General features: G+C 45.5%; 1 protein-coding gene across 13 annotated transcripts in view; it reads right to left on the bottom strand.

Annotated features, from left to right (window-relative positions):
• CCSER2 (coiled-coil serine rich protein 2) overlaps positions 1-12,388 on the bottom strand; it is a 223,120-nt gene that overhangs the window by 164,071 nt on the left and 46,661 nt on the right. For all 13 annotated transcript variants that reach the window (XR_012905578.1, XM_075934845.1, XM_075934839.1 and 10 more), the window contains one exon: positions 11,502-11,707. Coding sequence is in view for 12 of the 13 variants with exons in the window: in XM_075934845.1 (XP_075790960.1) it covers positions 11,502-11,707 (206 nt within the window). In the remaining variant the exon portion in view is untranslated. The remainder of the gene's footprint in view (positions 1-11,501; positions 11,708-12,388) is intronic.

Genomic DNA, 12,388 nt, shown 5'->3' with positions numbered 1-12,388 from the left:
CGAAGGAAGGCGTTCAATATAAAGAGGCCGTCTTCGAAAGAGAGCATCCAGACTCGCTGGGTGCTCTCTTTCGAAAAAGCGGATTTCTCTTTCGAAAGATCCGCCTGCAGTCTAGACGCGATCTTTCGAAAGAGGCTCTTTCGAAAGATGCTTTCGAAAGAGCCTCTTTCGAAAGAAGCCTGCAGTCTAGACATAGCCCAATAGGGCTAAACTTTCATTTGGAGTCTCCACAAAAACCTAATCAAATTAAAATGCATTCAATTTTTAAAGCTGTAGGTACAGGGGAAAACAAACCAGAGGCTAACTCTTTATGAGTAACCAAGAAGGCACAAATTAGTGGCTATTACCAAAAGTAAAGATTTACAAAACACTGTTAAACAGAACAAAAGACACATACTTCTAAAACACTAGAAAGTTATAAGTGTATTTTACATTACTCTGTAATTTTGTGAACCAGACAATACACATATAACTGAAAGGAACATTGTCAATCTGAAGTTTTTTAAACTTACTGATTTATATTCAATTTTCTGACAGAACCCCTTAATTTTAAGTCCTGATATTTTTTTTACATATTTCAAAAAGGATTTAAAAGGTTTTCTTGCATCCAAATTGATCTTTAGAAGAGATTTTAGTACAAACCAGAGAGCAACCACCAAATATATTCAGTGCCTGTTCCTCCTCTCTTTTCTCTATGTACACTCATTCTCATCAGCTTCAACTTATCTGCTACCTTTATTAGTACATGACCTATTCAGGATCTGAAAAAAGCGATGTATCACCTGTAAAATATTAATCAGAGTGCTATGTACAAAATTAAACAGGTTTTAAGTAATTGTTATAGGAATTTTAAAGGCCACTTGTAACAGAAAAAAATTCAAATAGAAATTTTCAATTTGACTTGTCCTTTTAACTTTGCACTGATTTAGAAGTTCATGCCACAAATCTCACAATCCTTTGAAATAAAAGGAAATACTAATTATTGTTCATGCTAATTTGAGACCTCAGTTCACTGTGCCACTTCAACTATTTTGTCCCCAACTTTGCCAGTATAGGAAGTGACTAATGGAAAGAAAACTGAAATTTATTAAGCAGAGTTCCCATGTTGGTCTTTTTCACATTATTTTGACCAGTAAAGATGTACGCGGTCAATTATAATTCAAGCTGCTGCGTCAGATACATAAGCTTTTCCAAAGGAAAAAGGTTATTTGCCAAAATAACTTGTTCAAATAATATCATGCTTCACAGTGTGCACCTGGGCATGTAACCAACCTCTTAATGTGGTATTTGATAGTTAGGGACATGCAGGATTTCTATACTTATGTCTTTCACAACAACAAACACCACCGCATATAATCACCCTTCAGTTTATTGCATACCAAATTACAAACACCACTCAAACTTTGCACAGTCACTTGTCCATCACTGTACTATGACCACCTGCCCTACCTTGTTCAATTCATATCCTATTTCAAATGTATAAGGAGACATATTTGCAACATCGTCTTCCCTAAAACAAGAAAATAAGTTGGACCTTATTAAGCTTTCCCAGTAGGTAGCACAGACTCCCACTTATTTCCTCCCTTCTGGGAAGGGAATGAAGCTAAGGTGTTTGTAAATGCTTCTGAAAGGGGATGAAAATTCAACAAGATGGAGTTAGAGGACATAGTACAGTCTCTAGCTTCACCTCACAGATTACGGTTTTAGTGGTGTAATCTCTCCATATTGAGCTGATCTTGACACACCTTCTCCCTTTCCTCTGCCTGACTATCCTTTTCTTTAGACACTATCAGGCTTCTTCTTTATGGGAAGTTTTCACAAGCCTGATCTTACCCCTGTCACTCATCCCCCTGTAGATATTATCTGGGTATTAGGCATTCCCACTTCCACCTCCAATCCACCTCCAATTCCTGAAAGTGTCTGCTTCCCCGGATATGGGTTGAAAGTCCTTATCCATTCCATTGGAGACATGGTATCCAATACGCTAGCACTAGCTTGGCTAGTTGAATGTGGTTAGTTCACTTAGGAACTGGTTCCAGGAAGCAACTCTTTGGACAAAAAGGAGAAATAAGGTAGGGCTGGCTCTCTGTGAAGTAACTCTTAGCCATGCACTACTTATAATAGAACAAGGATCAAGCTTACTTTTGAAATGTGATCAGAGCTAAACAAGGTGGCTCAGGAGGATATGGTACAGTGAAAGAAGAGCTCCTGGGCCAAATATGAGTAAGTGGCATCATGAGGTAGCACACGGGTGGGAGGGAGGGGGTCACACATCACTACTCCAATTTGTAGCAATTACAAAAAGATGAAGTGCATGATCTAAGTTCTGGTTTCTGCAACAACGAATACATCATTCCTTGATTTTTGCACTGCCCTACTCTTGGATGATTTTATTAAAGTCATGACTGTTACTACAGTAAACTTCCGATAATCTGGCACCTTTAGGACCCAGGGGGTGCTGGATTATCAGATATGCTGGACTATCAGAAGGGGGAGGCTATGAGGGGTCTGGGGTGGGGTGGGGTGGGGGGATGCCACCCCAAACCCCTCATAGCCCCACCTTCCGACAGTCTTGCTGTGCCCCAGGCATCCCCGATTCAGCCATTGCTGGTCAGTTTCTGCAGCGGCTGAATCGGGGACGCCTGCGGCAGAGCAGCTGGGGTGCTGCTGGGTTGGTCCAGTAGCGCCACCCCTCGGTGCTGAAAGACCAACCCGGCAGCACCCCAGCTGCTCTTGGGGACGCCTGGGACATAGCAGCTGGGGTGCTGCAGGGTTGGTTCCGCAGCAACGAGGGGCAGTGCTACGGGACCAACCCAGCAGCACCCCAGCTGCACTGCCCCAGGCTTCCTGGAATCAGCCGCTGGTCAGTTTCAGCAGCGGCTGAATCAAGGAAGCCGGGCGCAGAGCAGCTCCAATTGTCCGGCTGCCCAGAGCACTTCCGGGTTCCCAATGGTGCTGGACCATCAGGAGTGCCAGAGCATTGGATGCCTGATCAATGGAGTTTTACTGTATTAAGAGGATGACCAGTTTATCAAAATGGAAATGGGTAATCTGCTCACTGAAAAAAGGATTTTCCTAGTATCATCTACTTACAGGAAACATATTTGAAGAAACATTAGAAAACTAATTACTCCTTGGATACAGTGTAGCAATACTCTTTGGTATATACTTTCCTTTTATTATTTCAGTATAATCTACATATACATACATTTTAGACTGTGTCCACCTGTTTGCAAGTCCATTTGTTCAAAAACTCCTTCTAAATGGTAAGATCTAGGACCACAAAATGTGGTATGCAGCTTCCTCTTCTAATTTAAAGCAAAAAAATCATGATTTGGCTGTGCCAGAAGAACTAGAAGCTCCAGGAAAGGAACAGTTTTCCATAATATGCAAAGGGAGAGGTTGCTTTTGGAGGGATGCCATATGAGAGTGGCCACTGAGGACAGCGAGACCATGAGAGAGAGCTGTCCTGCAGAGTGTCCACTGGAGGAGGCGGGGGGGGGGGGGGGAGGAAAGAGTTGTACAATCAAGGCAGTGGCCAGTAGGGCTGGGTCTAGGGTTGCCAGATGGTTTAACAAAAAATACCAAACACCCCTGCCCTTTCCCCTCCCCCCAAAAGGGAAAAAATTCTGTTGAGGAAAAAAAGGGGGGGGGGGAGAAACCAAAGTTGTCAAGCAAAAAACAAACAAAAAAAATGAAAAAGGAGGCTGCCCCTTTGAAACGGCCACCATCTTGGGCACCATTTTTAAAACCCCGCAGCTCTGACCCGATAAGCACAGGGAAGCCGGGGGGGGGGGGGGGGGAGGAAGAATGGGAGGGGGCTGTTGAGGGGGCACAGGAGCAGCTTCGTGAGCCGCACTTTTGGAGGGCAAGAGCCGCATGCAGCTTGCAAGCCATGGGTTGGTTACAGCTGGTGTAGAGGGAGGCATCACATGGCCAGCTTCCCACCCCAGCTCGACGCCCCCTCTAGCATGGCACTCAGCAAGTTTCCCCTCCTGCCCCCCTTCACTACGACTCTGCCTCACTCCCCCACCCCTGCCAGATGCAGCAGGGGAAAATTGTCCCCGCCGGGCTTCCATCTAGGGTTGCCAGATGGTCCTCCCCAAAAATACCGGACACACAGTATTTTGGTCAAGCAAAAAAGGAGCGCAGGATAATAAGTACTCCCAGCCACTCCCCCACCCATGCTAGGCTTCTGATGTGCCCAGAACGGCGATTGCAGCCCCACCTCCCATCTGGGACTCTCGGTCTGGGAGTGTCATAGGTGGGGGGGGGGGGGAAGAGGTGGAGGGGTGGGGGGGAAAGAGGTGGAGGGGTAGGGGGAGTGGCTGGGACTCCCAGCCACTTCCCCCGCCGCAGCTGGGGTTCTGATGCACCAAGAGCACCGACTGCGGCCCCGCCTCCCAGCCTGGGAGTCTCAGCTGGGAGGCGGGGCTGCAATTGGCCCTGGAAGCCTGTGATTGCGCAGAAGCCTGGTGGGGGCGGGGGAGTCCCAGCCACTCCCCCCACCAGGCTTCTGCACAATCACTGGCTCCTAGCACCAATCGTGGCCCCGCCTTCCAGCCATTCCCCCTGCCCACGCCAGGCTTCCATCCGGTATTTGCACTCTTTTTTTTTTTTAACCAGACAAAATCCGAGAATACCGGACATTCCACATGTCCGGTATTCTCTGATTTTTTTTTAACCAGACAAAGAGCGCAAATACCGGACTGTCCGGTAGAATACAGGACACCTGGCAACCTTAAAAAGTTCCATCCAAGAGAAACAGGAAATACCGGACATTTCACGTGTCCAGTATTTCCGGGGTTTTTTTGCCGGACCAAGCCCACAAATACCGAACTGTCCAGGTGAACACCGGACACCTGGCAACCCTAGCTGGGTCTCCACCATCTTGCCTGCCAGCACACTGAGTTAAGTAGCCGTCCTGCCCCAAATCCCTCCCCCGCCACACACACACACACGGTCTTTGGCCATAGCACGACAGGGGGGAGAGAACAGGCTCCTGGTAGTTGGGGGAAGGGAACAGGCCCCCAGAAGCCTAGACAGGGTGGCTGGGTGTAGGGATGTTAAAATTCATATAATTAAGTAACTGTGTAACTGCTAAAAATTTCAGCGGTTACATGTGGGATGGCAGGTGGCTAGCCTGGGAGTCGATGCACACAGGGAACTAGATTTTAAGCCCGACCCCCGTGCATTCAGGGAGGCTGTGTGTAACCATGAATGTTAACTGATGAGCTCAGGCCAAGGCTAATCAGTTAACTAGTTACACTTTCACATATCTAGCGGAGGGGAGCGAAAGGAATGAACAGTTCCTGGGTGTTCTCTAGTACTACAGAGTCTCCAGCAGATAAACACTAGCACAGTCTGAAGAGCTAAGCAAATCAAGAGGGAAACATACCCTGTGCCAACAAACTCCCCAGCTTACTGGGTGGTTTTCAGTGCCTAGAAACTCTACGCCTCCCCAGCCATTATCTCTTTCCTGAGTCCCATACTACAGCAGCATGCAGAAACGTGAACTGTGATTCCCAAATTCTGTGCTAGCAAACAGGGCAACTGGAAAAGGAAGGCTACAGAGGCTGAGCATAAAATGCTCAGTGCTCTGCATGGTCTTGGGGAAGGGTTGCAAATGCCCATGCTTCTCTTGTTCACCTGTTCAGTTATTAGTAAAATTACAGCATAATGGCCTTCCACATCATGAGTAGGCCCTCACAGCTAGAGGTCACTTTGCAGCAGCTTTCCTCTGCTCTCCCGCTTGGGGGCCTCTTATAACAAACAGATGCCCCATCTACTTCAGCCTGGTTTTATACCAGCCAACAGCTCCACATGTTCTCACAAATGAAGCCCATTACAACGATCCAAAGATACATACTTATTTTTGACTCTTCTGTCATCTACACAGAGTTCTGCCCCTGCCAGAGCCTGCTCTTTGCTGAGCTGTTTCTCACAGCTGATTTTCCTAAGAGGTTAGTCTTCTGGCTGTAGCCAGTATCTCTTCCTAGTATCTACCCTATTCTGAGGGAGAAGGGAACCTACATACTGCCTTCTTCTACAGATTGCCTCCTAAGTGTCTGGAAAAGAGGAGGACTTCACCCCACCTTAAGACTATAGGGTTCCTGATCCTGGGCATATTGGGGTTTCTCCCAATTCCCTAGGACCTTTTCCCATCTTCCTCTCTGGGCCTTTACTCATTTCAGGTTCCAAAACAAGGTTTTCTGGCTCTCTCTACACTTTAAGAGCCAGTAGACCCTCATTACACACAGACCTTGTCATACAAAAGGACTTCATTTACAACATCACATCTATAAAACTTTGAACTCTGTTCTTTTGAAAGGGACTACAGAACTAGTAATGTGCAGGGGTGGGCAATAATTTTTGACTGGGGGCCACTTCAGAAATTTTTGAAGCGGCCCCAGGCTGCCTCAGAAAGGGCAGAGCCTCAGGTGGAAGGGACAGGGCCAGGACACTTCCGTGCTTTCCCACTCACAGATCCTGATCAGTTTGTGGGTGGGGGAGCATGTGAAATCTTTGCCTTGCCTCCCCCTCCTCCCTCGCAGAGAACCAACAGCTGTTCTGAACAGCTGGTGGTTCCCTCTTGCCACCCTGTACCCTTGGTGGTGGGAGGAAACTTTGCACACTTCCTTTTCCCCTGCCCCCAAGTCAATTAGGGCTTGGGGGTGGAGGGAGTATGCAAAGTCTGTCCCCATCGTGCAAGGATGCACCATGCTTAGAGTCACCTGCCAGCTGAGCAGCAGCTGGAGGTTGACTAAGTGCCAAGCCCCTTTACAGCGCAGAAGGAGACTTCCCCTAGGCCAAACAGGGCCTAGGGGTGGAGGGAGGAGGATTGGCAGGACTTCTGCAGGCCGGATCAATTCACTAGTCAGGCTAAATCCAGCCCATGGAAGTCTTTTTGCCCAACCCTGGTAAAGAGGCTACATTCTCCTTTTGAAAACACAGATGAATATGATAAGGTTTCTTGTCATACTGTTCCATCAAGTGACCCATTCAAGTGAACTGCTGGATCCAACCCAGCAGCTGCAGCGTGGTGGTGGAAGCTGTGTGTAACCATGCACGTTAACTGAGGAGCCCCTGCCCTAGATCACAATCCTTTCCTTTGCCCAGATTCTTCTCAGACCCCATACTCTCTTCTGCACCCCAGTCTCCTAGCCCTAGCTCCCTTCTGCACCTAACCCCCTCCCACACCTATGCCTCTTCCATAGAAGAGTGCAGTCCTTGACCACTTGAAGTGGGCCCCCCCATCAAAAATTATCGCCTACCCTTGGTCAACACCTGCTCCCATGAAAAAAAAATTGCAGGACACTGAAGTTAGTGTAAAATACCCTGGCAAACTGTACTGCTGAACATATGAGACTACAAAGTTTTTAAACATTCCCTGTGATATTGATAGCACCAGAACTGGCTTTTGAGGCATACATTTTCTCACTGAAATAAATAAAAAAAGGACAGGATTGGTACATCAGTGCTGTCTGTGCAGTGAAGATCAGCAGCTGTAGCAAGTAAAAGGGATGGTTAAAACTCACTTCTAGTTGTTTTAAAGAGGGATTTGATCAGATATTCATGTAATCCACTGAACTAAATATATAAATGGTTCATATGAGCTCATTTTTTGGTTTAAATGTGTCTAGTTGGGGAAAATCTATGTACAATTTATGAATTCTGGTGGATGTTATGAAGTTATGAAATTGTGGTATCATAGAAAACCTCTAAAAGGATGTGCAATCCCCCATTTTCTGACACTGGCTGTAGCACATTTCTGCCAGACCAGGCACAACAGCCAGTTAATATAACTTAATGGCCATTTATTCAGATGGAAATACCTGGAGAGAGTTAGTTGGCTGTAAATGGAAGAAACTAGTTCTTCCAATTTCTGTGCAGGGACAAAGTAGAAACTTCTCATCAACAGAACTAAGAAATCAAGTGGTGACAAACTCAAGGAACTGAGTCACACAAGAAGCCTTAGACAGAACAGAGGGACATGCTTTCATAGTAGGTGCGACCAGTAGTGTGTAGAGAAATCAACCTGACCAAGGCAAGACTCCAAGATTATGAAGAGAAGCTGCTTGAGACTATTCCAGAGGACTATGTCAAAGCCCAAGAAACTTTCCAGAGTAGTGAGAAAACTGAGGCAGAGGAAATGCATATAGGTGTGTTAAGTGCTTTGCTTTTTTTTTTTTTTTTTTTTTTTAATTAACAAAAAAAAAAAATGCGCGGTTACTCCAGGGGAAAAGTTGTTGAGCTCTGACGGGAGGTGCCGGTACTGTGTACCAGGCAGCACTGCCACAAAAAAAAACACTGGGTGTGTTTATTAGGGATGTAAAATCCTGTTTAATTTGTTAACTGGTTAAATGTTACATTTAACCAGTTAACTGATTAAACAGAGCTTAGCAGATGGGGACTGATCTGGCTAGACTGAAGTGCTCCTCTCTGCAGTGTGCCCTGGACCAGGCCCCTGTGGATGAGAGCAGCTCCAGCTGGGCTACAGCACTGCTCCCTCCCCCCCCCCCCCCGCCCAACCTGTGCTAGGTCGGCCACCTGTCCATGGCAGGAAGGGGGCTGCTCCAGCCCCCACCAGTTAACCATAACTGGTAAGCCTCATCCATTAACAGTTAATCATTAACATCCCTAAGCACCCTCTGTCTGTGGGGAGCCTGAGCTCCCCGCAGGCAGGGTTGTGTCAGCATCCTGCCTGTCCCCCACCCCTGTGCTGCTGCCGATACAGAGGCAGCAGTATGGGGGCAGGGGAGACAGGCAGCTTTGCAAAGCTGGTGCTCACTGGAAGCTGGCTTAAAAGATGGCTCCTCACATGTACCAGCTCCTGCCTGCCCCCTTCGCTCTCTGTGCTGCTGCCTATCAGAGGCAGTCGACTCCTCAGGATTGGGTGATCTTTGGGAGCCAGCTTAAAAGTCAGCTCCCCTTGGGCACTAGCTCCCACCCTGCCCCCATTGCTGACTGATACAGCAGGAGCAAGGGGAAGCAAAGTGTGCATAGTCAATAGGATTAACTGATAAGTCCAGTCTTATCTTCTGATCATTTACTCAACCATACCCTAACATCACTACTTAAACTATAGGAAAGACAGCGATCAAGAATTAGGCACCTGAACTGTTGGGTCTGACCAGAGAATGCCAGACATAGGACCTGCATGCCAAGAGTGAGAGAACCCAGCCATAGGCCGTGGACTGGGCTGGACTCCTGGGCTTAACTGGTAAGGTTAACCGGTTAAACTCTTACATCCCAAGTCTGAACTCTGTTCACACTCAGGAAGCTTAAAGAGCATGTAGGGTACAATGAGGGAGGTCTTCAAACACAACAGACTGGTGAATGTCCAGCCAGAGAGGGAACTGAGTGATGCAAAAGATTTCCATTTGTGTAAATCATTTATTAACATTAACATTTCAAAAACAAGAGAAATGAACCAAATTAAAATATAAAAACTACAGTCAGATTCTTCACATTTATTCAGCAATTTATCTAAGGAGATCAAAGCCTTTATGTACATTCATATTAGTCTGAAAGACAATTTTAGGAAGATCTCTCACTGCTTCCTGTATCAAAGTATTAAAATATTTCTCCCATCTCATATAAAATGAAGAACCTATAATACTACAAGCAGCACATTCTCCTCCCAGGAATCAGGAACACCTGATATACTGATCAGTCATGACATTTTATTCCAACTTCATGCACCATATTTCAACTTGGATTTTTCATCTGCCTCTGCCAATAACAATGATCAGCAGAACTGAGAAAATTTCAAAATCCTACAATGGCATCGACAACCATCAACCTGGAACCAAAGAAATGCTTCTCCAAGAGCACTCAGAAAAGTAGCAGTCCAAAATTGATTAAGGGAAAACAAAAGAAGGAAGAACAAAATTAGTTATCTCAAGTGGGCAATGATCTGAACACCTGCTGCATACAAACAGGAAACCAGAAGTGGTTGTCAAACTTACACAGCCCTTGTACCTAACACCTTGATCCAAAAGAGGAGATACCCACACTTATAGTCTCTGACAAGATGATACCTTTCATTTGCAGTCGTCCACAGAACCAGAGTAGAGCACTGACTATGCAGCATTACCAGCTTCTTAGTACCAACACCACTTCAATACACAAGCCTTCCCTAGAGGACTCCCCTCCCAGCATTGATCAAGACTGATCCTGCTTACTTTCTGTAGTATGACTAAGTCAGACTCAAAGATGATTATCTGGTTGCAGTTTCTGAATTTGTTTTAACATTAAAAACTGTACCCATATTGGTGATATTGCTACAAAAATATGCTAGATTTTGTTTTTCATTTTTATTTGCCAGTGGATACTAACTACATTTGTGCACATACTCTCCTACATGGAGGAAAATTCATGCAAGTTACATTTGTCCATAGTTCAGTAAGCCAGAAAAAGTAACTTCTTCTGGATGGGATCAGCTGTGAAGCAAAGGATGAGCAAAACACTGCATCTTGAACAAACATTTGTCAAAAATAATGTAAAGCTTGTGAAATGCCTCTGTAGCCCTCTAGGAAATCAGATGTTGGCTCCTTAAACGTAAGTAAAAAGAGTCAGCAGTGTTGCTTAACTCTTCCCCTAAGACTGAACAACATTTCAGATTGAGACAAAAAACAGGTAAGAACCATACTACCAGCAAGCCACCTGCACCTACTCTGGAAATGGAGTCTCAGATGAAGGCATATGTTCCCTCCTACTACATAGCAAGCAGCCAAGAACTGTAGGTGCCCATTTCATACACAAAAACTCTAAAGATATTAAAGCTCTGTCCTACTGAGGAGCTAGAGTTTGTCTCCAAAACAGGTATCCTATAATCTAGAAAACTTGCTGACAGTGAAATGAAGTATAGGTTTAAAGGAATTTATTTAATCGATTGGTAGGCTGGAGAAACCCATTATTCCTCTTCCCTAGGACAAACCTTAGGCTGAAGGAGTTGAGAACAACTATGCATCCTCTATGCTCCTAGGCTAACAGGAAATATTGTACATGCTAATTGGAGGAAAATAATCCCATTGCTATTCCTTTAGCATCACATTGGAAGAGGAAGGTGATACTCTAATCAACTCAGTCCACAGTTTCAGGAGTAAGGAGATACTAAATATTTCACTAATTATTTTTAAATGCAATTAGCTATACAACACTCATTTATCGACATTTGGTGGGCATCTGACAATTTTCAAAACCCAAGCATTCAGATAAACAGAAGTGCTATGAACTAACACAGGACTACATGAAGAATACACTGTGGATTTGGATAGCTAGGGCTTTCATACAAAGGGAATTCAGATAACTGGAATAAAATATTCTTATTGTCGGTCATTTATTGTTAGGTGGGCTCAGAGTTTCTAGTGTAGTTTATATCTTTGTAAAATATATACTAAGGAGTAATGAGAAAATGTAAGAATTCAATGAAAATTAACACTGTCTGTAAAATACTAAGCTAACAATCTCAAAAAGCTTTAAGAACATATACATACTATGCTGTTCATTTCTGAAGATTCATAACTTCCACATGGATGGACACTCCCAATGGGCTCCAAACCTTCTTCATCCCACATATATGTTCCATCGGAACTATCAGATGGAGAAAGTTCTAAAGATGAGCCACCTCTGTAGTCCATGTCAGGAGAAATCAAGTTGTTCCCAATAGTATGCTTTGTGCTTTCATTCTTGTCAGCTATAGCTTAAATAAAAAGAAAAATGGTCAAAATCCAAAGAATTTAGATTGAAATTAAATATTTATGTTCTGTGACATTGGCATGTAAAACAAGGGTGGACAATAATTTTTGATGTGGGGCCACACCAAGATTCTGGAAAGTGGTCAATGGCTGCACTCTTCCATGACGTTAATGGAGGAGGGGCAGGGTCTGGGATGAAGGTTGGGTCCAGAAGGGAGCTTGGGGTAAAGGATTGGAGTGCAGAATGGTGTGTGAGATCTGGGAAGGAGTTTGGGTGAAGGAGGTAGTTGTGACCTGGGGCACTGGGCTGGGTGCTGGGGTTTGGGTTGTGACGCAAGGTAGGAGATTGGGTCCTAGGACAAGAGGTGGTTGTGACCTGCAGCAGGGGACTGGGGTGTAGGAAGGGTACAGGGGGTTGTGACTAGGGCAGGAGAGGGTTGTGACTTTGGTCGGGGTATTGGGGTGCAGGATATGGATGGGAGTATGGGATTGAGGGACTGGTTTATGTGGGGTAGAGGGGCAAGAATGAGGGGGCAAAGGATTGGGGGCAGGGAGACGCGTGGGTGCCAGAGGCAGGCTATGGCCAGGAGACTGACTGACTCATGGACAGAAGCCCAGCAGAGTTCTCAGGCAGCTTCCCTGCCTGATCCGCCCTTGTACTGGCTGCAAGGTCCATGTGCGTTGGT

Source organism: Pelodiscus sinensis, chromosome 8 (genome assembly GCF_049634645.1).
Source record: "Pelodiscus sinensis isolate JC-2024 chromosome 8, ASM4963464v1, whole genome shotgun sequence".
Classification (NCBI taxonomy): domain Eukaryota; kingdom Metazoa; phylum Chordata; order Testudines; family Trionychidae; genus Pelodiscus; species Pelodiscus sinensis.
This window is presented reverse-complemented; position numbering and strand designations above follow the sequence as displayed.